Here is a 25,522-nt window from a genome sequence, read left to right on the forward strand (position 1 = left end):
TTTCCAAGCCTGTAGACTTTACCTTGCACATTACCTGTGTGTGAGGAACTTTGTCAAACACTTTTGCAAAATCCAGGTATACCACGTCCACAGCCACCCCTCTGTCCAAGGTTTTACTTGCCTCCTCCTAAAACTAAATCAGGTTTGTTTGACAATTTCTGTCTTTCATGAATCCATGCTGTCTGTTGCTCAAGATATTTTTTTCCAGCAAGGACTCGTCTATGTTGTCTTTTATTAATCTCTCCAGTATCTTCCCGACTATAGAAGTTAACCAAACTGGTCTATAGTTACATGGTGAAGACTGATCCCTTTTAAAATATGGGCACCACATTCGCCCTGCGCCAATCCAGTGGTACCATTCCAGTCATTAACGAGTCCCTAAAAATTAGAAACAATAGCCTTGAAATGACAGAGCTCAATTCTTTTAGGATCCGTGGGTGGATGCCATCTGGTCCAGGTGCTTTATCCAACTTTTATTCTGCCTAAATATTTCTGCACCATATCACTTTTGAGCTATTGTGAATCATTTGGGGTGGTGTCACTACCACCCCTATTATGGACATGAGCTCCTTTGTATAAACAGAGCTGAAGAAAGTATTTAATAAATTTGCCTTCTCTTTGTCCCCAGTCAACCACTCTGATTATTTTTGCCTACATACTCAGACCTGACCTTTTTACTATTAATATATTTGAATAATTTTTTGGGGGTTTGTCCTACTATCTTTTGCAATTTAGTAGGTAGTATGGGTATTAAATTGTGCGTGTACGTACTTGCAATGAGGATTATTATTATTATTTTTTTTTTTATTTTTTATATTTGGCCATGTATGATAGGATGTATAAGCACAAGGATACTCCTATTTTTACATGTACAGGTCTTCTGCTTTCACAAAATATATGGTTTGAGGAGGCCTTAGTGAACTGTCCATTTTATTGGTGCATGTTAAAAATGCACATTTGGCTCGGCTATCTAAGGCCTCTTTCACGTGGCCATTCTGATCAGGTACGCCCGTTAGTTTTTCAGGCAGACCTGTTCGGAAAGTCCATTCATTTCTATGGACAAGCGGGTGTAAATGGGCTTGTATCCATGTCCACTCGGCAGAAACTGAGCAGACACAGATGTATCATCCTGTGCTCTGATCAGGGGATCTGTGAGGTGATCCCTTGCTGATCGGAACAGAATCCACCCCATGTGAAAGGGATCTAAAGGTGCAAATTGGGAGCTAGCCCATGGCAGTGAAAGGGATTTGTTTTTTTGGGTAATGAACACATAATTGCATTCATTTGTGTGTATGTATATGTATATATGTGTGTATGTGTGTGTGTGTATATATATATATATATATATATATGTATGTATATATATATGTATGTATGTGTGTGTGTTGACCGATATGGGTTTTTCTTTGGCCGATGCCGATATTTAGAAATCATGGCGGCCGATATATGATGCCGATTTATTTATTTTTTAATTTTTTTGGGGCCGATATGTTAGGCCGATTTTTTTTTTTTTTTTTAATTCCCCTTCATCTCATAAAACCTAACAGGCATTTAATCTCTTCTTCGGCCGCTAGCTGGGTTATATGTAACCCACTAGCAGCCGAGAATAGCACAGCTAAAATGATGGTAAAGCGCTGCTAAAACTAGCAGCATTTTACCATCAACGCCTGCCCGCTCCAGTGTGAAAGCAGCCTATAAAATAAAAACAGGTAGTCAAAACTTTTGGACAAAAAAAAAATGGGCTAACTTTACTGTTTTTTAGTTTTTTTTTTTATTATTATTTTTTTATTTTTTTTAAATCATTTAGTGTATTTTTTTTCCCCCAAAAAAATGCATTTGAAAGACCTCTGCGCAAATGCCGTGTGACATAAAATGTTGCAACAACCGCTATTTTATTCCCTAGGATCTCTGCTAAAAAAATATATATATAATTTTTTGGGGGTCTAAGTGATTTTCTGGCAGAAAATGCAGGATTTTTACTTGTAAGCAACAAGTGTCAGAAAAGATTTAGTCTTTAAATGGTGAAACTGAGAACTCTACACACAGAGTTGAGTTCATTCATTCAAGTGTAAACATTGTATCTTTTTTCTCTTTTCTTGGCGGACTGCCCAGAGAGGAGGAAAGTAGTTTCTATGAAGACTCAGGCAACTTACACTGACTTCTATTAGACCCCATTCACACCTGAGCATTTTGTAGCTTGAAGCCTGAAGCTACAAAACGCTAGAGGGGAAAAATTCTATTATTCTCAATGAAGGTGGTTCACATCTCCACTACATGTCGCCTGAAGCCGAACGCCTGAAGCTCAAACAAGTTCCGGACCCTTTTTTTGTCGCTCGAATTAAGCAGATTTGGGCGTTTTTCTTTTAACATTGGTGACCTTTTGCCCTGCACAAAATCGCGGTAAAAAACGCTTGAAAATGCTACGCTCAGGTGTGAATGCAGCCCCACAGAAGTCATTTCCAAGTCGCGCTGTAGTTCTAAATCGGCCTTTTTATCAGCTCTGGAGCTCACCTTTACTGTATGTCATGTCTGCAACTCTTTATTGCCTGTTGGAAAAATTCACCATTACTGCTGTGGTACAAAGCAGAGTGATGCCAACCTATCTCTAATGTGTCAGCTGGAGTCTGTGCAAGCTGGCCAAACATTTTTTAAGCCCACTAGATTCTTCTGGGCTGAACTTGGCAACTGGATTTTATGCCTTGATAAGAATTGTGACTAAAATTGGACTTGGCTGTGCCCTAAAATTGCCTGTCTGATTTACTGTGGCAGTGAGAAAACATATTGGGTTTATCTCTGTAAAAAAAGATGCAGCACTACAAGTTTAAGAATATTTTAGTGGAGTAATTGACTCAATTCCTTGTAACTGCACACACCACACCAATTCATGTTTTTCAACGATGGATCCGTGACCCTTTTTTTATACCCAGTGCTGTTTATGGACGGCACTAAATAAATGGCCATTTGGCAGCAGATCTGCCGGGTGATTGCTGTGTCCTGAGCTGTTACTAGAAGTCTGAAAAAACAGACACTGTATCCAACCTATACGAGGGGTCACATGATACTATTTACAGTACTGATCCCTCTCCTTCCACTTACAATAGGGGAAGGAAACAGATTAGTACTTTTGAATGCGCACAGAATGAATGGATCAGCGGCTGCAGCTACTGATCTATTTGCTCTGTTACGGTGACACAATGATTTTTTATTTATTTATTTCTTTACCCTTTCTTGCTGACCTCCTCTCTTACACATGCCATCTGCAATACTTTCCTTAGTGACCTGTAAATTAAGCCCTCACCTCCCTTATCCTGCCCACCTGAACATTAACTCCTTCATCGCCATCCTCCCACTGTATGTTACCAGTATTTTAATCCCTTCATTTCCTCCTACCTGTGTGTATTACCTGTACATTAATGAATCTAGTGCACCATTTTCAAGCTCCATGGTTAACCTCCTTAGTACCGGCACATTTCTTCATTTGCAAACAATTATGACCAAAAATTATTTTTTACAAAAGTTTTATTTGGAAGCTCAATTGTATAAAGAGTACAGCCAAAGAAAATCAATATCAAAAAAATTAGTATCTCGGTGATATATAATATTACAGAACAAATAAAGTGATTATAGAAATATGGTGAGTTAAGATTCTCATGTGCTTTATGTTCCAATGATGAGTACAGGTAGAAATCCTCAATCTCTCCAAACTGTTTTAGGGTTTGCCAGGCTCCAGGTACAATTCTACACATTTTCTCGAGTTATCACCTACATATGGCAAAGGGCAATCGAAAGAATAGAAAGATCTAAACAAAAGATTGTACCCACCCCCCCACCCCCCAGATTTGCCTTCTATATGCAAATATACCTAATGTTCCATCACCCTGTGTGAAACTCTTCCATTCATTATGCAGTTCTATCCAATGGATGATTGCTTATAACTGGAAGTCTAACAACCTACCGTGGCCTCAGGTACCAGCAGGAATGGAGACAATTAGACTTTCAGAGAGGATATTTCACACATTACATGACACAGTTCACATTTTATGAAAAAAATGGTCCTACTGGAATTTACCCTTAAACTGTACCCTGCTTCTGTAGACTGCTCTTTATCTCTATGACCAAAAATTTGATCATGTTGGGGTGTCTACTTTCCAGCTTACCATTCCTTAGATGTGGCGGCATTATATTTCTTTTTTTTTTTTTTTTTCAAGTTTTTTTTTTTTATCCCTTATGCACAGAGGACGTTTTTGCCACTTCTTCTAGACCCCTTTCCTTCTGGCAGCAGTGTTTTGGTGGGGGGGAGGAATGTAAACATGTGCAACATGCTTAAGCACCTCAATCGCTTGGGCGTTCATTTATTTAATTGGCCAGAATAGTAATTTATTCTGGCCATTGAAATGAATTAAGGATCAAGTGCTAAATACGCCTAGCGTTAACACGCAGTTATATGCGTCAAGTTTTTTCTGCCGGAAATGCCACTGCTTCTGGACATGCTGTCAGTGAGGTTTTTTTTTCTGATGCCAGACTCCTCTAAATGCTTATGTATGCATAGACACATAGGCTATAATGCAAGAGTGTTTAGAGGCAGAAAGAAAAAATGCCAGACGTCCATTAGAGCACCACGTCAAAAACTTCCAGTATGCATGTGGCCTTATTTTAATTTGGTGATTCTGCCATCCAATTATAGGATAACAACAGAAACAGGACTACTGGGGACCCTTTCGCCCGCTTGTATGTAACATAAACATGACTGGGTCTTACAGTCTCTTGAACATTTATAACTGATATCATTCTGTGCTCTCTGCGCAAGCTGCACTCTTATCAGTTGACAAGATTTCTTGCAAGATCAACAGGCATTTTTCATGCTAATGGAATAAATATACCTTACATATATCCAGTGAAGTGAAGTGCCTGGCCTCAGATGATGCACATAGATTAAACAAATCCTCCTAGATGGGTTGCACCTGTTTATCTGCAGTCTTCTCTTTTCTACATCCAGTCAAAGTCTACAATTTATAAAGCTTGCTTAAGAGTTCAGAAAAAAGGGAACGAAGAGCTGAAATTACATACTTAATAGCTCAGTAAGGAGAGCTCTGGGAGCTGATTGGAGGGAAGGGACACAGCTCACAGGAACAGAGCTGAGGCTGTAAATCAGCTGGAGAGCCCTCCCCTGTCACCATTTTTCTCTTGGTGTCAGATAAACTTGTCAAATTATTTGTGCTGATAGCAGAGGAACAAGGCAGAAGACAGAAATTACACTTGGTGCTCTGAACTGAGACAAGTACACACTATAGAGCTTTGCTATGCTTTGTTCGTATTTCATGTCTGAGGTTTACAATCACTTTAATATCCTTACATACGTAAGCATTATGTCATTTTGGCACCAGCACCAATTTGTAAACAAACTCCTGCCGATAATAGCAGTCAGGAGTTTGTTTGCCTTTTTACACTGAGCTGTTGGCTTTGTAGTAGAAATGATTTGACTGCCGTCCAATTGTTTTACATCTGTATGCCTTCTGGCCCCCACCTACATCCACCCACCCCGAAATGGGTCCCGAAACTGCATTTCTCTTATGGATGCCTTGGACCTCCATGGCACTCGGCTCTGAGCACTTCCATGTTCAAACCTGTCAAACCTAGTTTGAGCAGTTTTTAACAAAGTGCAGAAGTTGTATTAGCAGCCCAATAGAACCCTGATATTATTATTTTTTTATTATTATTTATTTATTTTTTTAGGACCTGTCACCTTTCCTATGCTGTCACATAGGGAGCTTGTCAGCCATTTTGTGTTTAGCAAAAAAGTTAAGTTAGAAAAATTTAAAACTTTAAAACAAATAAACGCCTTAAAAAAAAACAGCCCTCCACCCCAACATACCTGGGCATTAGGTACTGGGCATACTACAGTTGTACCACATTGTGGAGTAAGACCAATAATTCCAGGACCATCATTGTTAACTCTAAGCTGATGACCTGTAAATGTTTTTAAGCATTTTCTATAGACACTTTTGAGTACCATGGGTTTTTTTTTTGGTTTTTTTTCAGTTTCACAAGTGGGCGCAATTTTAAGACTTGACATTTATTTACCAAAGGCTACCTCATCTTTTATATCTAATCAAAAATTGGATACTACATTGTGTTTTTGTATTTTTTTTTTTTTTACAGAAAATATAACTGATAAAAAGTAGCACAAATATTTTTTGATGTTAAAAAATTGAAGCTACCGCTGTTTTATTCTACAGGGTCTCTGCTTTCAGAAACTATATGTTGTTTGGGGGTTTGAAGCAATCTTCAGGCCTAAAATGTACAATTAACACGTGTACAAAAAATTGCTCCAGCAGCAGAGCAAACAGATAAAAAGGAACATTTATGAGAAGCTCATTGTTGAAGTTCATGTACGTTAAATGTTTGCTTATTGCAGTTTCTACATAAAATATTTATGTAAATAAGCTTAGGTTGCAAAGGACAGTTTATTCTTCATTTGATTCTCCACATTAAACATTCAGTGTACTTGTATCTGACAGATCCATTTTCACTAATATACATTTTTTTACCCACACAGATTCTTTGCAATGACTGCAGTAAAAGATGTACGGTGTCCTTCCATATTCTGGGGATGAAATGCGAGAGCTGCAAGTCATACAATACCACACAAGAAGGGAAACTTCTATCACAGTCCGCAACTCCATAACCTCAAACATGGTTCTGCTGTTTAAGGACAGATTGCTATAGCATCTAAACTTTAGTCCTACGAGAACACTGAAAACAATAAGGAAATTATTGGTTATATATATCTCTCAGTTGAACATGTAGCTGAAAGAAGATTGATAGTTTTAATTTTTGCCAGTTGCGAAGTTCTGCTATGTTAATCCCTGAGGGATGTAAGCACCCATGTTTTCAAGAGGCAAAAGAGGAGCATCTGAATGTTCATCATAATCAAAGCAAAAAAAAAAAAAAAGGATAAATGACAAGAGGAAGGAGATATATAAGATAAGAGCTTGGCAATATAGTTAGAACAAATGAAAACTGATTGTTGCAAAGTATTAGTAAAGAATACTAGTAGATGTAGAGTCCAAAGTAAGGGCACACAGGCTTATTTTTTGCTTTTAACATCAGATTTGTAATGCAGTGTTTCAATTTTGAATAGGAACTTCAGGAATTGTATCCACTTAACTAATCTTACGTGCCCCTGTACACTAAATCTAACTCAGACCCTGCTAAATTAACTCTCAGAGATGTTTACTGCTGCACTTATATGGGCATGGGTATTGTGTTCCTGTAAGTTCCAATTAAAGGAAAACTTCTTTTTTTTTTTTTTACATTATTATGCAATATATTGCTACACATGCCATCTTGTTACTTAACAGTATTCAAAATGACCCTGTTTCAATCTGCACTCAGCAGTGATTTGCTAAGCAATTCAAATTTACAGTACCTCTTTGGCAACCATTGGGAAATTTAGCATGCGGTTTGTGTGAAAACAGTTCTGAAATCTCATTACCTTTATGCATAACTGGTTCACCAAAATCTGCACAGTTCGAGGTGAGCTCTGAAGCTTTGCCAATTCTGTGCTAATGTTTGCTGCAGTGAGCCTTTCGTTTTTGGTGAGCTAATGCCAAGAGTTCTGCATGTATAAATGGGCACTGGGATACCAGTTTTCTGTTTTTATAAAAATGCAGGACATATTATAGCAGGCAGGCCATTAGCAGTCTGGGAGAGTTAGTGGAAACTAACTCTATCCAGAGAATAGAGGCAAAGGTCGTGTTTCTCTTTAAATGATTGCCTTGCAGATTCCTTGTGTTTGAACTAGACTCCTACAACTTGATTTCCATTTTCAATTGTGGAACTATGGCAGGACACCTGTTTGGTGTATTTTGTTCAAATGCTAATTTGTACCTGCCCTAAAATGCATTTGAAATTAACAGTTGAGCCTTTCTGCAGCCATTGGTATGCGGCTGCCACTCAAGAGCAGATTAGAGACCCTGACAACCCATGCCTATTAAGGTAAACATTTCTAGTTTGAGTACCCACGTAAGCATATGCTGGGCTGTATCTTATAGATAATGCTTTGCCCTACTGTACTGACATTTTTTTATACTCTCTGCCTACAATTTCCAGAGGCATGCAGCTGCTCCTTGCCCCCAGCCCTGCTGTCAGCAGAGGTCCTCACAGGCAAGATCTGCATTAACAGTGTTTGCAGATTGTGTGAGGCTTCTCCAGCCAGTCAGGACCTTGGCTAGCCTCAGGGCTTTGGAGTGGAGCAGCTGCATGCGTCTGGAACACAGAGTATCAGAGGTGTTTAAAAAGAAGGTATTTTTTGTGCTAAAAAAATAAAAAATAAAATATTCAATAAATTACTTGCATTTAGGTTTAAAAATTCACAACAGCAGCTAACACCATTTGTAGGCAACAACTCGTAAATGCATATAAGGAAAAGTGTAGTGTTTCTAATAAAATAACACAGTAAATAAGTCTGGAAAGAGTCCAAAAGAATGTAGCCAGAACTCCTCAAACGTGCCCAGAAGACATGCTGTCAGTATGAAGATGTGATGTCAAAACATCTCCTTACACCATCAGCAAGAACATGGACCAGCATGGTGTTGATCCCCTGAGCGGTCAGAGCATATGTTGTAAGTCGCCGCATCCATCCACCTCGGTCTGCTATATACAAGACCCATTGGCCACTCTGAGCACCCCCACAAGCCACAAAAACACTCCACTCCACCAGTACTAGTTGATTGTTTCTTATAGACATAAATCGTAAAAAGGCAAAGAACCACCTCATGGTGTAGTATAAAAGGAACATTTATTTAAAACCGTATACACTTACATAGAACAAGATAAAATGGGCATATCACAGTATTTCCAAACATCACCAAAAAGATAGCCATGGTTCACAGTGTGGTGACGTTATAAGCCCATAGCTCCACAGTACGTGTTTCGTCACATGATGATGATGTCAGGGGTGTGCTGATTTCAGCATAGCAGGGGCAAATAATTTCAACCAAGTACTGCCTAGTATTTAAGTGAGTATTTTAACTTGAGATGCTAATCTTAATTGGCATGGGATGACAGGGTCTCTTTAAGGGGACCTGCCTGGAATGAATTGATAATGCCATTACAGCTTTGTTTTTAAAGGTGCATGCTTTAGGGTTATCCTCACCGCTATCGCTTGAGGAGGGACCATGACTACATCAACCAAGAATGGCGCCAACACCAGAGCGGGGTGTAGAATAGATTGGTTAGTATAATTTCTCGGGGGGGGGGGGGGGGGGTAGGTTAGCTATCACCGGACACTGTCCCTTTTCCCTGAATGGACAAAGTAATGTCTCTTTAATCCCTGACCTGTGATGAGGATGTACTGTACTATGATGTACTGATATACTGTTTTGGGGCAGTGGCTAACCAAGTAAGGAAAGAACTGTACTGTAGACTGCTCTAGAACAGGCAATTTAAAAACAAGTCGGTTTATGGCAGCTTTCATATATCATTCCTCATGGGTTCCTTTAATAAAAAAAAAACAAAGTACAAACAAACACCATCAGATGATGTAATTGCATTAAACTGGATACAAATGTTTTTTTTTCTTTGTTCCTTCCAAAAAAAAGGTCATTGCAAATGAGGAATTTAGCAATAGTTTAATAACTTTTATTTTGTTGAGGATTCCTTTATAATAAATATTTATTCGGCAATTTGCTACGGGGGCCTGTATTTATTTTTACGTTTGTGATTCTATATGGTGGTTATATCCAGTAGTAATGTCATTGTGAAGTTATGCCTCTGTTTAAATCCACGCCCGTTTCGCTCCCAGTGTGGCCAATTTATTTATGACCCACTGGGAGAAAGGTGTTTTTTTCTTAAGGACCATCCCCCCGCAACTGGTTTGCTATAAAAGGTACATTGGCGATTTAATCATGATTTGGGAAGGTGATAGAGACTGTTTGGAGGTTTTTACCCATAAATTGTATACTAATGGAAAAAATATCAACCTTACTTGGAATATTGATGCACATCAGATGACCTTTCTGGACTTAGAAATTTTTAAAAAGGTTGATCGGTTTAGGACCATTAACCATTTCAAACCAACGGACCAAAATGCCTACATACCTCTAAACAGTTGCCACCACCATATGTGGCTGTGTAATATTCCGAGGGGAAAATATATAAGAGTAAGACAAAACAGTTTTTATGAAGAACACTTTTTGTCCCTGTTGTAGGTGTTTGCAACAAGATTCCAACAAAAAGTATATGTAAAAAATTCCATAGATGAGGAAATTGAAAGGGAAAGGGCCATAGGCAGGAATTCCAATATAGCTGATACACAGAACCAAAGGTCTGTCAATAATGGAGAATATCATATGATTTTGGATTATAGTATCCAGCATAAAACTATTGAAAGGGTTGTGATCAAACACTTGGGAATACTCCAAACAAGATTGGGTCCTTGGCCCATTGCTCCCTACACATACACAGTTTATTTATAGAAAGGCGCCCCCATAAATATTTTTCTTATCGGGATTCTATGCATGTAGGAGGTGTGCAGCCTGTAAGAGCTCAAAAGGCAATATTCAACGTAATGAATTTTCCTCTTCAGTTACCAGTTAACGGTATATAAAGAGCAGATTACTTGCACCACTCACGGTATAGTATATATGCTCAATTGCAAATGTGGTCTCCAATACATTGGAAGGACATCTAGGGCATCTTACATGTAAGGGTAGGTGAGCATATGAATAATGTTAGAAAAGATCTGAAAACTGAGTGTCTCTTGACCTTTCAGGATGTGCCACAATAGAGACACTAGGGGTCTTAAATTTTGGGGGAATGAGAAGGGCCTCAAACCTTGGAGAGGTGGTAATTTTATTCAACAAGCCGCAGAGAGTCTTTTTGGAAATGCGAAACTAAGGTTATGACCCCTGTTGGCTTGAATATTGAATTTGTCCTGAATAGTTTTATATTCGGAAGTTAAATAATGTTTTGTTTGTTTTTGGGTTTAATGAATTATGATTATAGTTTTATTATGATCTTTATTGGCTTTATTAACCACTTGCCAACCGGTTCACGGTGATATGTCGGCAAAGTGTTACGGGTGTGCAAAACGACGTACCTATACGTCACTCCGTCATTGACGGATAGTGGTTGTGTGCCCACGAGTCCCTGTGGACTCTATGTAAAGGCAGAACAAGGCATGTCCCTGTTCTACCTAGCAACATGACAGGAAACTACTGCTCCTGGTGATCAGGAGCAGTGATATGTCATGTTCTAGTGAGCCCACCCCCCTACAGTTAGAACACACTGAGGGAACACACTTAACCCCTTGATCGCCCCCTAGTGTTTAACCCCTTCCCTGCCAGTGACCTTTACACCATAATCAGTGCATTTTTATAGCACTGATCGCTGTATAAATACCAATGGTCCCAAAATGGTGTCAAAAGTTTCTGATCTGTCCGCTGCAATGTCGCAGTCACGATAAAAAAAATCGCAGATCGCTACCATTACTAATAAAATAAAATGACAATAAATCCCCTATTTTGTAGATACGATAGAATTCTTGTACAAGCCAATCAATATGCGCTTATTGCTTATTACAACATAGCACGACCGCGCAATTGACAAAGCAACACAGTGCCGTATTGCAAAAAAGGGCTTGGCCAGGAAGGGGGTAAATCCTTCTGGGGCTGAAGTGGTTAAAGATGGCCATGGGATGACAAATTGGTTAAAAATTATTTTCATTCAATAATAGTTTTTTGTAATTTGGGGTCGGAGTACCCCTTTAACACGATAGTCCAGATTGGTCAATTTTTTATATTTTTAACAAGTTTAGCAGTAGTAGCCTGCATTTCTTCTGGGCTGTTGTATTACACAAGTAGACATGGTGTTATTAGCAATAATTAGATGTATACTTTGGAAGAAGTTCAGCTATGTTTTCCTTTTTTCTTTTTTTTGTATCGGCAATCCAGTGTGGAGCGTCATGTTTCCATGATGGCCGGGAAGGTATGTATTTAAGTGCGGGTGACCTTGTAGCTTCATTCACACTTTCTAAGTCCCGCCTATGGAGGTAACGTGTACAGGGGAGGAGCTACGCACTGACATCACCTGTGGCTATCTTATTGGTTTTATTTGCAACCTGAGCGCTCAATAAATGTACTTTGCTTAAGTGCTTTGTTAGTGTTTTATCGTTTTTTACTAGATTAAGGATTACAGAGAGCACACGATTATTTTTTATTTTAATTGCATATCATGGGCAGAGCTACTTTTCCATCAACTGTAAATGATATCCGGTGTTACTGATTGACCTATGTATTACTATTGTTCCCCATTTGTGGGAAGGCGATTTTAGACCTGTGGGTCAAAGATTATTATACAGGATTTATATAGCGCCAACAGTTTATGCAGTGCTTTAATAGACAATGCACCAACAGTACAAGAGGGTTAGAGGAGCCCTGCTCCTGCGAGCTTACAATCTAACGGGGGCTGGTAAAACAAAAGGTAGGGACTGTGAGGGATGAACTGATGAGGGGAGTGAAAGATTTGATTGTTGGCTGGGGGGCAGGATGGGTCTCCCTGAAGAGATGAGTTTTCAGGGATCGCCTAAAAGTGAACAGAGTAGGAGATAAACGGACAGATTGGGGTAGTGAGTTCCAGCGGATGGGAGAGGTTTTGGAGAAGTCCTGGAGATGAGCATGGGAGGAGGAGACAAGGGAGCTAGAGAGCAGAAGGTTTTGGGAGGAGCAAAGAGGACACTTTGATATTTGGAGATAAGATTGGTGATGTAGCTCGGGGGCAGAATTCTGAATGGCTTTGTATGTTATTGTTAATGTTTGGAATTTTATTTGTTCTGCAATGAGAAGCCAGTGGAGGGATTGGCAGAGAGGAATGGTGGACACTGATTGGTTGGTAAGGTGGATGTGTCTGGCAGCTGCATTCATGTTAGACTGAAGAGGGGATAGCTTGCAGAAAGGTAGGCCATTGAGGAGGGAGTTACAATAGTCAAGGCGAGAGATAACAAGGGAGTGAATAAGTTGCTTAGTGGTGTCAATGGTTAGAAAGGGGCGTATTTTGGAGCTGTTTCGTAGGTGAAGTCTGGACGATTCGGATAGTGATTGGATTTGGGGCCGAAAGGACAGGTTAAAAGCTAGGATTGCACCTAGTACCTTGGCATGAGGGAAAGGACTGATGGTTGTATTCTTGATCTTGATGGAGAAGTCAAGGGGGGCACGGGCTCGAAAAATTATGAGCTCGGTTTTAGAAAGCTTGAGATTGAGGAAGTGGTGTGACATCCATATTGATATGTCAGTTAGTAATGCGAGAGGAGACTGAGTCAGTTGAGGAGTAGAAAGATAGGTTTGTGTGTCGTCGGCATTGAGGTGGTACTGGAAGCCATGGAAGTTTATTAACAGACCAAGGGAGGAGGTGTAAATGGAGAAGAGAAGGGGTCTGAGGACAGAACCTACACCCTACAGAAAGAGGAAGTGAAGAGGAGGAAACCAAATTATAGGTCACACTAAAGGAGCACTATGATAGGTAGGAGTCTTGAAGGCAAAGAGGAGTTTTTTTTTTAAGGAGGGGATGGTCAACAGCATCAAAGGCTACAGAGAGATCGAGTAGTATAAGTATGGAGTAGTGGCCATTGGTTTTAGCAGTTAGTAGGTCATTAGTGAGTTTCAGTAGGGCAGTTTCAGTGTAGCAAGCGAAAACCAGACTGTAAAGGGGTCAAGAAGGTTGTTGTCAGTGAGGTAGAAGCGAAGACAGTTGTAGACTAAGCATTTTTAAAGTTTTGCCGCAAAAGTGAGCAAGGAGATGGGTCTTAATTTGTTCAGGCTGGTGGGTTTCAGTGAAGATTTTTAAGTACGGGGGTGATCCGGGCATGTTTTATAGGGGAGGGGAAGGTGCCAGTAGAGAGGGAGAGATTGAAGATGTGAGTGAGGCATAAGCTAGAAGAAGAGGGTGACCATAGTAGATATGATGGAACAGGGGACAGGTGGTAAGGCGAGCGTCTGAGAAAACTTTAGATACCTCTCCGGTAGTAGCAAGGTCAAAAGAGGAGAGTGTTGAGAGTGGATTTGTACAGGGTATGTTATGTGGGTTAGATGCCTGTGTAGTGGAGATGTCCCCACAAATTGCATCAGTCTTGTTTTTTATGTGATTGGCAATCTCGTGAGCAGTGAGTGATTTACTGGGTGGAGATGGTGGTGGAGAAAGTAGAGAGTTAAAAGTAGAGAAGAGGCGTGAATGCATGCTAGGAGTTGATTTAATGCCACACTCACTCCAGTGCTCAGCTACGTCTCTTAAGGTTTCTGGTGTTGTCATTCTGCCAAGGTTGTAATAGTCAGGGCCTGACATTTTGTGTGGTGTGAGGAGCAATAGACATAGAGTCCAGTGAACTGTTGTAGATAGAGGTGGTAAGGTTGGGGCAAGACAGGGGTGAGATTTTGTTTATAGAAGTGATCAGTTGCAGAGTAGAAAAGAGAAGGCATAAAGTGGCGAAGGTTTCTGCCAGTAATTGTTTTCTGCTTGGTGGGACAATTGGAGACGAGCATATTTTGAAAGTGATGAGGTTGTGGTCAGAGAGAGGAAAGGGGGTGTTGGTGAGGTTGTAGGGGGTGCAAAGATGGGAGAAAACGGGTTTGAAGGTATTACCATCAGATTGAGTGGGGGACTGTCCATTGTGTAAGGTCAAAGGATGAAGTTAAGTTGAAAATTTGGGATGCAGCTGGACTCTTAACATTGGCCGGGATTCTGAAATCACCAAGGATAATGGTGGGTATGGCAGATGAAAGAAAGTAGGGTAGCCAGGCAGAGAAGTCATCAAGGAAGCGTGACACTGGTCCAGAAGGCTGATAGATCACTGCAATCCTTAGAGAAATGTGAGAAAACAGACAAATACAAAGTGTCTGAAAATAAGAGGAGGGGTAGACAGGACTTGAAAGGTGCTCAGTGGGGATAGAAGCAAACCAACTCTGCCTCCTTTCTCTCCACTGGGTCTGGGTGAGTCCAGTGGAGGCCTCCATGGGAGGGGGCTGTGTGCGAGGCAGAATCTGACTTTTGAAGCCATGTTTTTATGATTGCAAGAAGGTTAAGGGAGAGGGAAACAAAAAAGGTTGCGGACAGAAGTGAGCTTATTGCAGATAGAGCGGGCATTCCAGAGGGCAAATGTGAAGGGGAGGGTGTTGTTTCGGAGCAGGGGGATCGAGATAAGATTGAGAAGATTCTAGCTGATGCTGGAGGAGGGAGAGAGCCAGGTGGGGGGATACTGGAGGACCAGGTATCTCCAGAGGTTAGCAGGAGGGTGAGTAAAGTATGATGGGAGTGGGATGTGTATGAGTGCATGTGCTTCCCTGTCCTTTGTGGGTTAAGCATTAGCAGAAGAGGGTAGAAGTGATGGTGATATTATAAGTTTTGGGGGTGGAGAAGAGGGCAAAAGAAGTGAGAATTTGAAAGCAGAGTATACTGGTATGAGAAAGCAGAGTAGAGGGGGCATATTAAAGGGTGGGGATAGGATTCAGACTTGCAGGATGCCTTCCAAAGTGGTGGTTTGTGGTCAATCCAGAGTGGAGCAGAGTTCTTTGTAGTTTTTTCTTGCTGCCCCCCCATGGGCACAACTCAATTTATACAGAGATGATCAAATGAGGAAATCTTCCACACCCCAATTAGGGACTGACGAGGAACACATGTAATCGGGGGAGGAATGGTCACACAGGCACAGGCCACAGTCAAAGATATGAGGTGAGAGGCTTCTGATGTCTGTGGTGGATGGGCTGGACTCTTGCATACTTGAAGTTTGGATGCACAGCCTCAACACTGGGGCACATCTTATGTTCATCATGATATGTTTATAGACTTTTAAAAGGACATTTTTTATTCATTTCTTATTTTGCGCTGCACTGTCTTGAGCTATATGTATTATTAAGGTGTTGTATGTTAACCTTTACTGTCCAGCTTGCAAATCTATTTAGGTACATTCAGGTGTGTTCTTGCGCTGAATATTCTTTTATTGAGCAGCTATACAAATACTGTAGCTACTGACTTTTAATATAAGGACACTTGCCTGTCCAGGGACTACGCTTTATTCTCACCCAAGCCGATTCTTTAGTCAGCTTTGGGTGCAGGCGGCAGCATCTGTAGTAAGGGAAGCAGAAAGTGAACTCTAGTCTACTTGCATAGTTAGTAAGGTTGAATAAAGACACCAGTCCATCCAGTTCAACCTGAGTTGAGTGTCTAAAATTGTCCCTGTACATTGTACACTCACATCGGTCCCTACACTCAAGGAGCCCACAATCCAAGGTCCCCATTCATATACTGGGGCCAATTTTGGACAGAAGCCAATTAACCTACCTGCATGTCTTGAGTGTGGGAGGAAACTGAAGTACCCGGAGGAAACCCACGCAGGCACAGGGAGAACATGAAAACTCCAGGCAGGTGGTGTCATGGTTGGGATTTGAACCAGCGACCCTTTTTACTGCTAGGTGAGAGTGCTGACCACTACACCACTGTGCATGCGAAAGTCGCACTGCGCCAAACTTCTAGCTCCGTTCACCATGGCGGTCTGAGTCAGAAGTGGGAGAGGATACCAGCCCCCCTTGCCCCCTCAACTAAAGTGCCAGGGGAGAGGACGCAAACAAGCAGAGCTTCCCATATAGGGTGAAGCTCCACTTTAAAGTAATAGTGAAGTTATATATATATTTATTTTTTTAAATAAATATGACATACCTGCTCTGTGCGATTTGGGGTTAATGACAGTAGAAGGTTTTTTACCTTAATGCATTGGGTAAAACACCTTCAGCCTTTACAGCTATTTTAAAGTGGAGCTAAAGTTTACATTAAAAAAAATCAAACTATTGGAAAAAAGACATGCAATATCTGTTCTTCAATACAACCCCAAGAAAAAATAAATAAAATACACATACTGCATCTATGACAACAGCATGACTTCCTAGTATAAGAGTCTGAGTGCTTAACTGGCCTGCCTGTAGTCCAAACCTTTAACCAAATAAAAAAAAAAATAATTGGCACATCTTACAACAAAAAAGTACAACAAAGACCCAGAACTGTTGAGCAGTTCAAATCCTATTTCAGGCAAGAATAAGACAACATTCCTGTCCCAAAGCTCCAGCAACTGGTCTCCTCAACGTTTACAGTGTTGTTAAAAGAAGACTGGATGCTACATGGTCCTGTCCCAACTTTAAAACATGTTGCTTCCATTGTCAAAGAGAAGAAAAGGCGCCAGTCACCTCTGTGACCAAGCCCCAGTGAGCGGGGCAAAAAATGGCAGGGCTGGACATGGCCACATTCATCGACATATCAATGCACTGGGTTGGTGAGCGGCACCTTTTCTTCTCTTTGATAAGGCTCTTACACATTTGAATGGTGTACTGATGCCAGCTCCCTTCACTGCAAACTGCGGGGAGATCTCTGTCTCAGCTTAGAGCACCACTTCAAGTTTCGTTTAGATCACTATTTTGTTGATATTGGCTTCAATATTACCTTATTTTTTCCTAAAATGGTATATTTTCTCAGTTGAAACATTTAAAATGTTTTCTATTTTCTATTGTGAATAAAATATGGCTTTATGAGATTTGCAAATTATTGCATTCTGTTTTTATATAGATTTTACACAGTGCCCAACTTTTATGGCATTGGGGCTGTAAAATGAAAATACCTGCATGCTCACAGTTGTCTTTAACTACTTGCCGACCCACTTCAGTACATATACTGCAGCAGGGCGGCTCGCACAGGCACCGGAACGGTTCTGTATGTTGTGGCTTTCTTTTGGGTTCTGGGCATGCCCCCCAGCCCGCCATATTTGCTGTGATTGAATACAGCGGGACTTAGCACATCTCGGCAAATGAGTCATGGCCGGGACCTGCTGATCGGCTGTGTCCAATCACAGCCCAGAGCCCTGTGTTGACAATCAACACAGGGCTCTGTACAGAGGGACTGATCTCTCTGCAAGGGATAAGAAAACAGAAATCTTTAGTAAAAAGCAGCACATGTTTAACCTCTTGATCACCTGAGACGTTAACCCCTTCCCAGCTAGTGTCATTAGTACAGTGATAGTGTATATTATTGCCACTGATCACTGTATTGGTGTCACTGGAGATGCCAGTGGCAGTTAGTTCCCACAACTATCACAGTCCCACTGTTAGTCGCTGATCACTGCCATTACTAGTCTAAAAAAAGTAAATTAAAGAATCCAGTATTTTATCGTTTGTAGATGCTATAACTTTTGCACAAACCAATTAATATACACTTACTGGAATTCTTTTTTTTAACCAAAGACATTTAGCAAGATCTATTTTGGCCTAAATTTATAAAGAAATTCGATTTTTTTATTTTTATTATTTGATCTATATTTTAACAGACAATAGGGGGGAAAAAATCAATTTTTTTCAAAATTTTTGTCTTTATATAAAAAAAAAACTAAAAATATTTTTGTGTGAAAAAAATGATATAAATTTTGCTGCTGACTTTACATTTTTTCTGAAGGAGCCTGAAGCTCCTCTTTAAGTAATTAACAGGAGCTGACAATCCATGCATGGGGGGGGGGGGGGGGGTGGTTATTTACGAAAGGGCAAATGCACTTTGCACTATAAGTGCACTTGGAAGTGCAGTCGCTGTAAATCTGAGGGGTAGATCTGAAATGAGTGGAAGCTCTGCCGATTTTATCATCCAATCATGTGCAAGCTAAAATGCTGTTTTTTTTATTTTCCTTGTATGTCCCCCTCGCATTTACAGCGATTTTACTTCCAGGTGCACTTGTAGTGCAAAGTGGATTTTCCTTTTGTAAATAACCCCCTTGGTTCCTTACCTAATGAAGAATTTTAGGTAATGTTGAAATAAAAATATTTCATGTTTATTAGCCTCCTGTGTGGTGCCATACTGTTTGTTACCATTAGGCCCCTTTCACATGGGACGGCCCCTTTCACATGGCTGTGATGATCCGCTTGCTCAGCGGGGATCGCTCCGTTGTCCCCGCTGAGCCAGCGGCGGACAGGGAGGTCTCTGCACACTGTGCAGGGACCGCCCTGTCAGCTCTCCATTCTCCTCTATGGGGGATCGGATGAGCACGGACAGTCTGTCCGTGTTCATCCGATCCGCTCTGCAGACAGATTAGAAAAATAGGATTTTCCTCCGTTTGCAGAATCGGACAATTGCGGAGGCGGACGATAGCGGGTGTCTGCGGATGTTCATCTGCAGACACCCGCTATGCCATAGGAATGCATGTATGTCCGTATTTCATCTGCAAATGGATGGATGAAATACAGACATAATGTCTGCATGTGTGAAAGGGGCCTTACAGTACATAATGAATGACTATAGAAAGCTGAGCCTGACTCGGTTTTCTTTTAGCAACTCTGAATGTTTATGTGCCACCACCTATTCCACAAACTAACCATTTCACAGGCAACATTCAAAGTGGGTGGAACTTTTTAAAACAATGGCTTGTCTTTATAATTGGGGTATAGCACCACATTTCCAGCAAGTACTGAGTGTCTACATTCCCTATCCTCCATTTCCGCAGCAGGTGTTTTCTTAACACTGGTGGAGTGTGCAACTTATCTTTCTTCGGGTTCGAATTTTTCCATAACTCTGAAGAGTATTAACTTGTTTGTTTTCACCTTGTCCTCATGTGATCCAGCTTTATTTTTGGAGCAGTGTCCCTTTATCCCTTTAAGCATGTCTTATGGCATTTGATTTCATCTGTTAACCAACTGGAATTTCAGCAGGGGACAAATAATTCTTTCTTTTGCCTCAGTTTTCCCTCTTAGTAAACAGCGGGGGTGAATTTTGACATTTCAAAAATGCTCTGTAAGATAATATTGCTATCCAACATATCACTGGGTCAGCTTATGAGTTTGACATTAAATGAGTATTTCATAATTACATTTTGCAGTACGGATTATAAACGCTACAACTTTGGCATATTTTTATAAACCGATCTATTAGGTTGTAATGATTAAACGTTTTGCCATCTTTGTTTTTTCAGCTTCCAAGTACTACTTTTCTCAAAATACATGGCCACTAAGTTAACTGACCTACAGTGGGTATTTCATGCTTTTCCAAAACACATGGAACACTATCCAGAATTGACCTGGCAGTAGGTAACCCAGCCATGCTCCCCTCCATCTCAGAGGCGATGTACAAACCCTGCAGTGTGTCGGACCATTCACGTATGGTGATTAGCTTAATTATATCCCCACTGTCCAGCCTTCCTAGGGCACCATGGAAATTTAGCGCCTTTTGGCTGAACCTATTTTTGTCTCATGAGGAGATGGAGTGGAGCTTGAGGGAATTTCTTGATAGTCGGGACTTTGCGGACTCCCCCTTGACAGAATGGGATGCCTTCAAGGCCTATGTGTGGGGACTACTTGTCTCGGAAATTGTTATGGTAAAGAAAATTTAATCTGTGCATAGAGAGGAGCTGGAGAAGCAGGTGCAGGAATTGGAGGAGAGATATGTTCACACCGCTACTGACTCGGCTAGAGAGGCATGGCAGTCGGCTCAACCTGCTTATGAGCGGCTGCTATCCACGGCGGAGAAGAAGCTATTTTTTTTTTAAGCTAGCCTTTTTCGAGGAAAGGGAAAACACAGGAAACCTTTTTGCTAAGACAGCGCTCCCCTGCTATTGACGCCATTAGAACACTGAGGGCAAGATAGTGAACTCACTTGACCAAATTCTGCAGGAATTAGCCAGGTTCTATGAGAACCTGTACCTTCCAACAGGTAAATACACCCCGGAGGAACTTACAGAGTACCTACAAGGTATTACCTTCCCACAACTCACGAGCGACCAAAGGAAGGCCATGGACGCCCCGCTTACTATGCAAGAGCTAAAAATGGCACTAGCCGCATTCCCTAACTGCAAGGCCCCAAATCTACAAAATTTATGCGGGAATACTCTTACCCAAGTTACTGCCGGTGGTCTATGTGTCTAGGGAACAGCAGACATTACCACCCATGTCCACAGCCAACATTGTCTTAATACTAAAACCCGGGAAAGATCCTGTAGATCCAGGCTCATATAGGCCCATATCTTTGCTACAGAGTGATATCAAACTCTTAGCTAAAACCCTGGTGATTAGGCTAAATGGGGCTATTATGTCTATTGCACACCCAGACCAGGCTCGATTCATGTTCAACAAGTCAACGGCGGTAAATCTAAGGAGGCTCTATTTGAATATGCAATCCCTGGCAGATAACGTAGGACAGAGGGCCCTGCTCTCACCGGACACTATGAAGGCCTTTGATAGCATCAAGTGGGAACACCTGTGGGGGATTCTTTAGCGGTTTGTGTTTAGAGATGCATACATCCCGTGGGTGCTCCTGCTATATTACAGCCCGCAGGCAGCCATCCGAACATCGGGAAATTTGTCACACGCCTTCGCCCTGGGCAGGGGCACAAGACACGGGTGCTCTTTGCACTAGTCATAGAGTCCCTGGCAATTAAAGTCAGGGCCCACCCGAGTGTCATTGGCTTCTGGTATGGAGGCAGACAAGAAGAATGTATGCTATACGCAGACAACACTATGATCCTGCTTGGAGATGTCGACGGCTACCTTAAGGAAGCCATGTCTACCACATGGGCTCCAGGGTCTGGACTCTGGGCTCCAGATCAACTGGACGAAATCCTCCCTGATGCTCATATACGAGGAGATACGCCTCCCACCACTAGTACCATACCCCTAACCACCTCATTCAGCTACTTAGGGGTCCAGGTGTTGCCTAAGGCTCCCTGCTGCTACAAAAGTTCAAGGATCGGATTGACATGGAATTCACTCTGTTGGTAGCCGTAGGGTGAACCTTATTAAAATGATCCTAATGCCTCAGCTACTCTACATGCTACACAACTCACCAGTCCTAGTTACCCTAAAATCATTTAGAATAGCGAATTTCCTATTCCGAATGCTTCTATGGAAGAACCGCCCCTCCAATATTAAACTGGAACATCTTCAATGACCAAAGGATGAAGGGGCATTAGCCCTGCCAAACCCTTGGCTATATTATCTAGCCGCACAACTGCAGCACTTGATAGGAGTCATGACTAGGGGAATGGAGACAGGGGGCATTGCTTGCAACTCTTCTGAGTCCGTGATGCTACACACAGTGAAGGGTGAGTCTGTATCAGTGGCCCTCGAGGCGTTGGCCTTTGACAAACTCCATAAACTATACCCGACCTATAACCTTATCCAAAAAATCTGGAACAAAACTAAATATCTGCAGGGATTGACAGGCAACATGGAGTTCAGCCCGATTTGGTCCAATGAAACATACCCCAACATGGAGCATTATGGAAGAGATATGGGGTAGTATACATTAGACAGATTTTTCATAATGGGATACTGCAGCCATTCGAGACCCTGTAGGAGTTATTTGGATTGCCACAATCCATGCAATTTTACTATATGCAATTAAAACATGCAGTAATGGCTCAGAGCAGATCCTCTGAATGGTCTCCTCAGCTGCAAACCCAGTGTTAAAGCTGGGTGAGTGCTTTCACACTAGGGCACTGCGCTGGTAGGGCGTTACAAAAAGACCTGCCAGCAGCTTCTTTGCAGTGGTGGAGGAGCGGTGAATACACCGCTCCTCCACTGCTCCTGCACATTGAAAACAATGGGGCAGCGTCGCCATACCGCCGGCAAAGGGCCACTGCAGTGGCACTTTGCGGGCAGATTTAACCCCTTTTCGGCCTCTAGCCTGGGGTTAAAACTGCCGAATAGCGCTGCTAAAACGATGGTAAAGCAGCTGTTTACTGCTGACGCCTGAGGAGGCTCAGTGTGAAAGGGGTCTTAGTGGGAGGGAGATTTAGGACAAATGGACAGTGATCAGTGGGAGAAGGCTCTGCAGGCAGTACCCACCTGTTCATTAAATAAATCGCAGAGACTAATGCAACTATATATTCTACTGAGAGTATATTATACCCCCCCCCCAGAATGTAAATTATGGGTCTCCGACCCACTCCACTATGCACCAGGTGCAAAAGAGACCATGGAGACCTGATCCATCTACTGTGGAGGTGCCCAAAACTCCACCCCTATTGGAAGGGAGTGGTGGACACCATAAACAGGGTATTTCGGGTCTCTTTGCCTACGAATCCAAAACACTGCTTACTTAAACGGGTTGTAAAGGTTTGTGTTTTTTCACCTTAATGCATCCTATGCATTAAGAAAAAAATACCTGGCAATGACAGACCCCTCAGCCCCCCCGTTTACTTACCACAGACCGTTCACCTGCTGTGCACATCTCCCGGCGTCCTCTTCTCCATGGAGTCTGCCCGTTGATTGGATAGATAGGATATATTGATAGCAGCGAAGCCATTTGCTAGTGCGGCTGTCAGTCACATCCAATGACGCAGCTGCTGGGGGGGCGGAACTGAGTCATACACTCTGTGTCTGTGGATGCAGCGTGTATGACAGGGAGCGCGCCCGCAAGCTAACCCCCCTCGAGATAGAGATTCCCAGAGGGTGGTTAGCTATTGGGAGGGGAGGAGCCAAGAAAACCGCTGAGTTACCCCAGAACAGGAGGATCTGGGCCACTCTGTGCAAAACTAACTGCACAGTGGAGGTAAGTATAACATGTGTGTTATTTAAAAATATATATACAACCCCTTTAATGTACTAGAGGAATTTGAATGGGAAGAGTGCATCAGGGTGGCAGTTACCAGAACCCTATTTTTGGCACATAAACTAATAATAACACACTGGAAATTGGAGGACCCACACGCTGTTACGGAGTGGCTTAATGCAGTGGGTCATATACCAACATAGAGGATGCTCCCAGAAGAGAAACTTTGGGGCCGATGGTTGTGTGTACCGGGGCTAGCCCCAGTGGACCTGGTCATGGGTAGGCTGTTGGGTATGAATGCTGGGTGAGACAAATCAATAGAACACTGGATCAGGGAACCTGGGTAAAGCAATAAAAGTAAGACCCTGGGAAGGGAAAAGACCAGGTTGTCAGAGATGTATTTCTAACTTAACCATCTCCATGATACTGTTGTATACGCAAACTGCAAAGTAAGAAAGATTACTGTGACTTGTACTCGATTTTATGTGAAGCCTCAGTATGTATGTCTATCTTTACTTCAATAAACTTTTTATTTGGGTAAGTACCTACAGTGGGTATAGAAAGGAATCACCCCCTTTAAAAATGATCTAATTTTGCTTTGTTGCAGACTGAAATTAAGACAGACACAGTTTTTGCTTTATCCAGCTGTATTTACACAGTACAACTTATGATATTCAAGTGAAAGATATAACAACAACATGTCTGAAAATAAAAAGCAATCACTGAATTGGAAAAAGGATCACCCCCAAAAAATGGCTTCTAAACTCAATCAGGTGTAGCTAATCACCGTCTCAATAGCATGCAAAGCCATTTGACTTTCAACTGTGATCAGCTGTGGACATTTTGATAAGCTCAGCATGAGAAGAGCTTTCCTGGAGCATTTCAGTTTCTGATAGTGAAATTGAAGCAAAGAATAAATTATGGGTGGCAATTTGCAGCGGAAGTCCGTGGGACTTTCTGAACGAGCGGACTTTTCAAATGAACGGACTTGCCCACACAGAGAAAAGTCTGTTTATTTTGAACGTGACTCCAGGTAGACGGGACTAGCAAAGGAAGTCAATGTTGTCGCCTCCATTGGCGATATTGACATCTCGCTAGCCCCGTCGCCTGGTACGGATTTTAAGGGGAACCCCTACGCCAAAAAAATGGTGTGGGGGCCCCCCCCAAAATCCATACCAAACCCTTATCCGAGCACGCAGCCCGGCCAGCCAGGAAAGGGGGTGGGGACGAGCGAGCGCCCCCCCCCCTGAATCGTACCAGGCTGCGTGCCCTTAACATGGAGGGGGTGCTTTGGGGAAGGGGGGCCCCCCTTCCCAAAGCACCTTGTCCCCATGTTGATGAGGGCAAAGGCCTCTTCCCGACGACCCTGGCCGTTGGGTGTCTGGGTCTGTGGGCAGGGGGCTTATCATAATCCGGGAGCCCCCTTTAATAAGGGGGCCCACAGATTCCGGCCCCCTACCCTATGTGAATGAGTATGGGGTACGATGTACCCCTACCTATTCACCTGGAGAAAAAAAGTGTAAATAAAAAATAAAAAAACGCAACACTGGTTTTTAAAGTAGATTATTAGACAGCTCCGGGGGTCTTCTTCTGACTTCAGGGGTCTTCTCGGCTCCTCCACTATCTTCTGCTCTTTTGCCGATCTTTTGCTATAGTAGGAGCCTGGCGTTCGTTGTCATCTGGGGGTCTTCTTCTGACTTCGGGGGTCTTGTCCCACTCTTCGGTTCTTCTGCCGGGCCTCCGCTTTCTTCTTCCAGCTCTTTTATTAGCATTGGCCCGGTCTTGTCGCTGTCGCCGCCGCCTTCTTCCTTCTTCTCTTCTTCCGATCCCCCTCGCTCGTCCCCACCCCCTTTCCTTACCGGCCAGGCTGCGTGCTTGGATAAGGGTCTGGTATGGACATTGGGGGGATTTTTCAGCGTAGGGGTTCCCCTTAAAATCCATACCAGGCGACGGGACTAGCGAGGTG

At 42.3% G+C, this 25,522-nt stretch overlaps 1 protein-coding gene across 1 annotated transcript in view; it reads left to right on the forward strand.

Annotated features, from left to right (window-relative positions):
* Positions 1 to 9,686, forward strand: part of RCHY1 (ring finger and CHY zinc finger domain containing 1) — a 58,065-nt gene extending 48,379 nt beyond the window's left edge. The window contains exon 9 of the mRNA XM_077476534.1: positions 6,557 to 9,686. Within this exon, the coding sequence (XP_077332660.1) occupies positions 6,557 to 6,685 (129 nt within the window). The 3' untranslated portion in view covers positions 6,686 to 9,686. The remainder of the gene's footprint in view (positions 1 to 6,556) is intronic.
* The last annotated feature ends 15,836 nt before the right edge of the window (positions 9,687 to 25,522 follow it).

This window comes from Lithobates pipiens, unplaced genomic scaffold (genome assembly GCF_037356315.1).
Source record: "Lithobates pipiens isolate NorthernLeopardFrog02 unplaced genomic scaffold, aLitPip1_a1.2 Scaffold_13, whole genome shotgun sequence".
NCBI classification, from domain to species: Eukaryota; Metazoa; Chordata; class Amphibia; order Anura; family Ranidae; genus Lithobates; species Lithobates pipiens.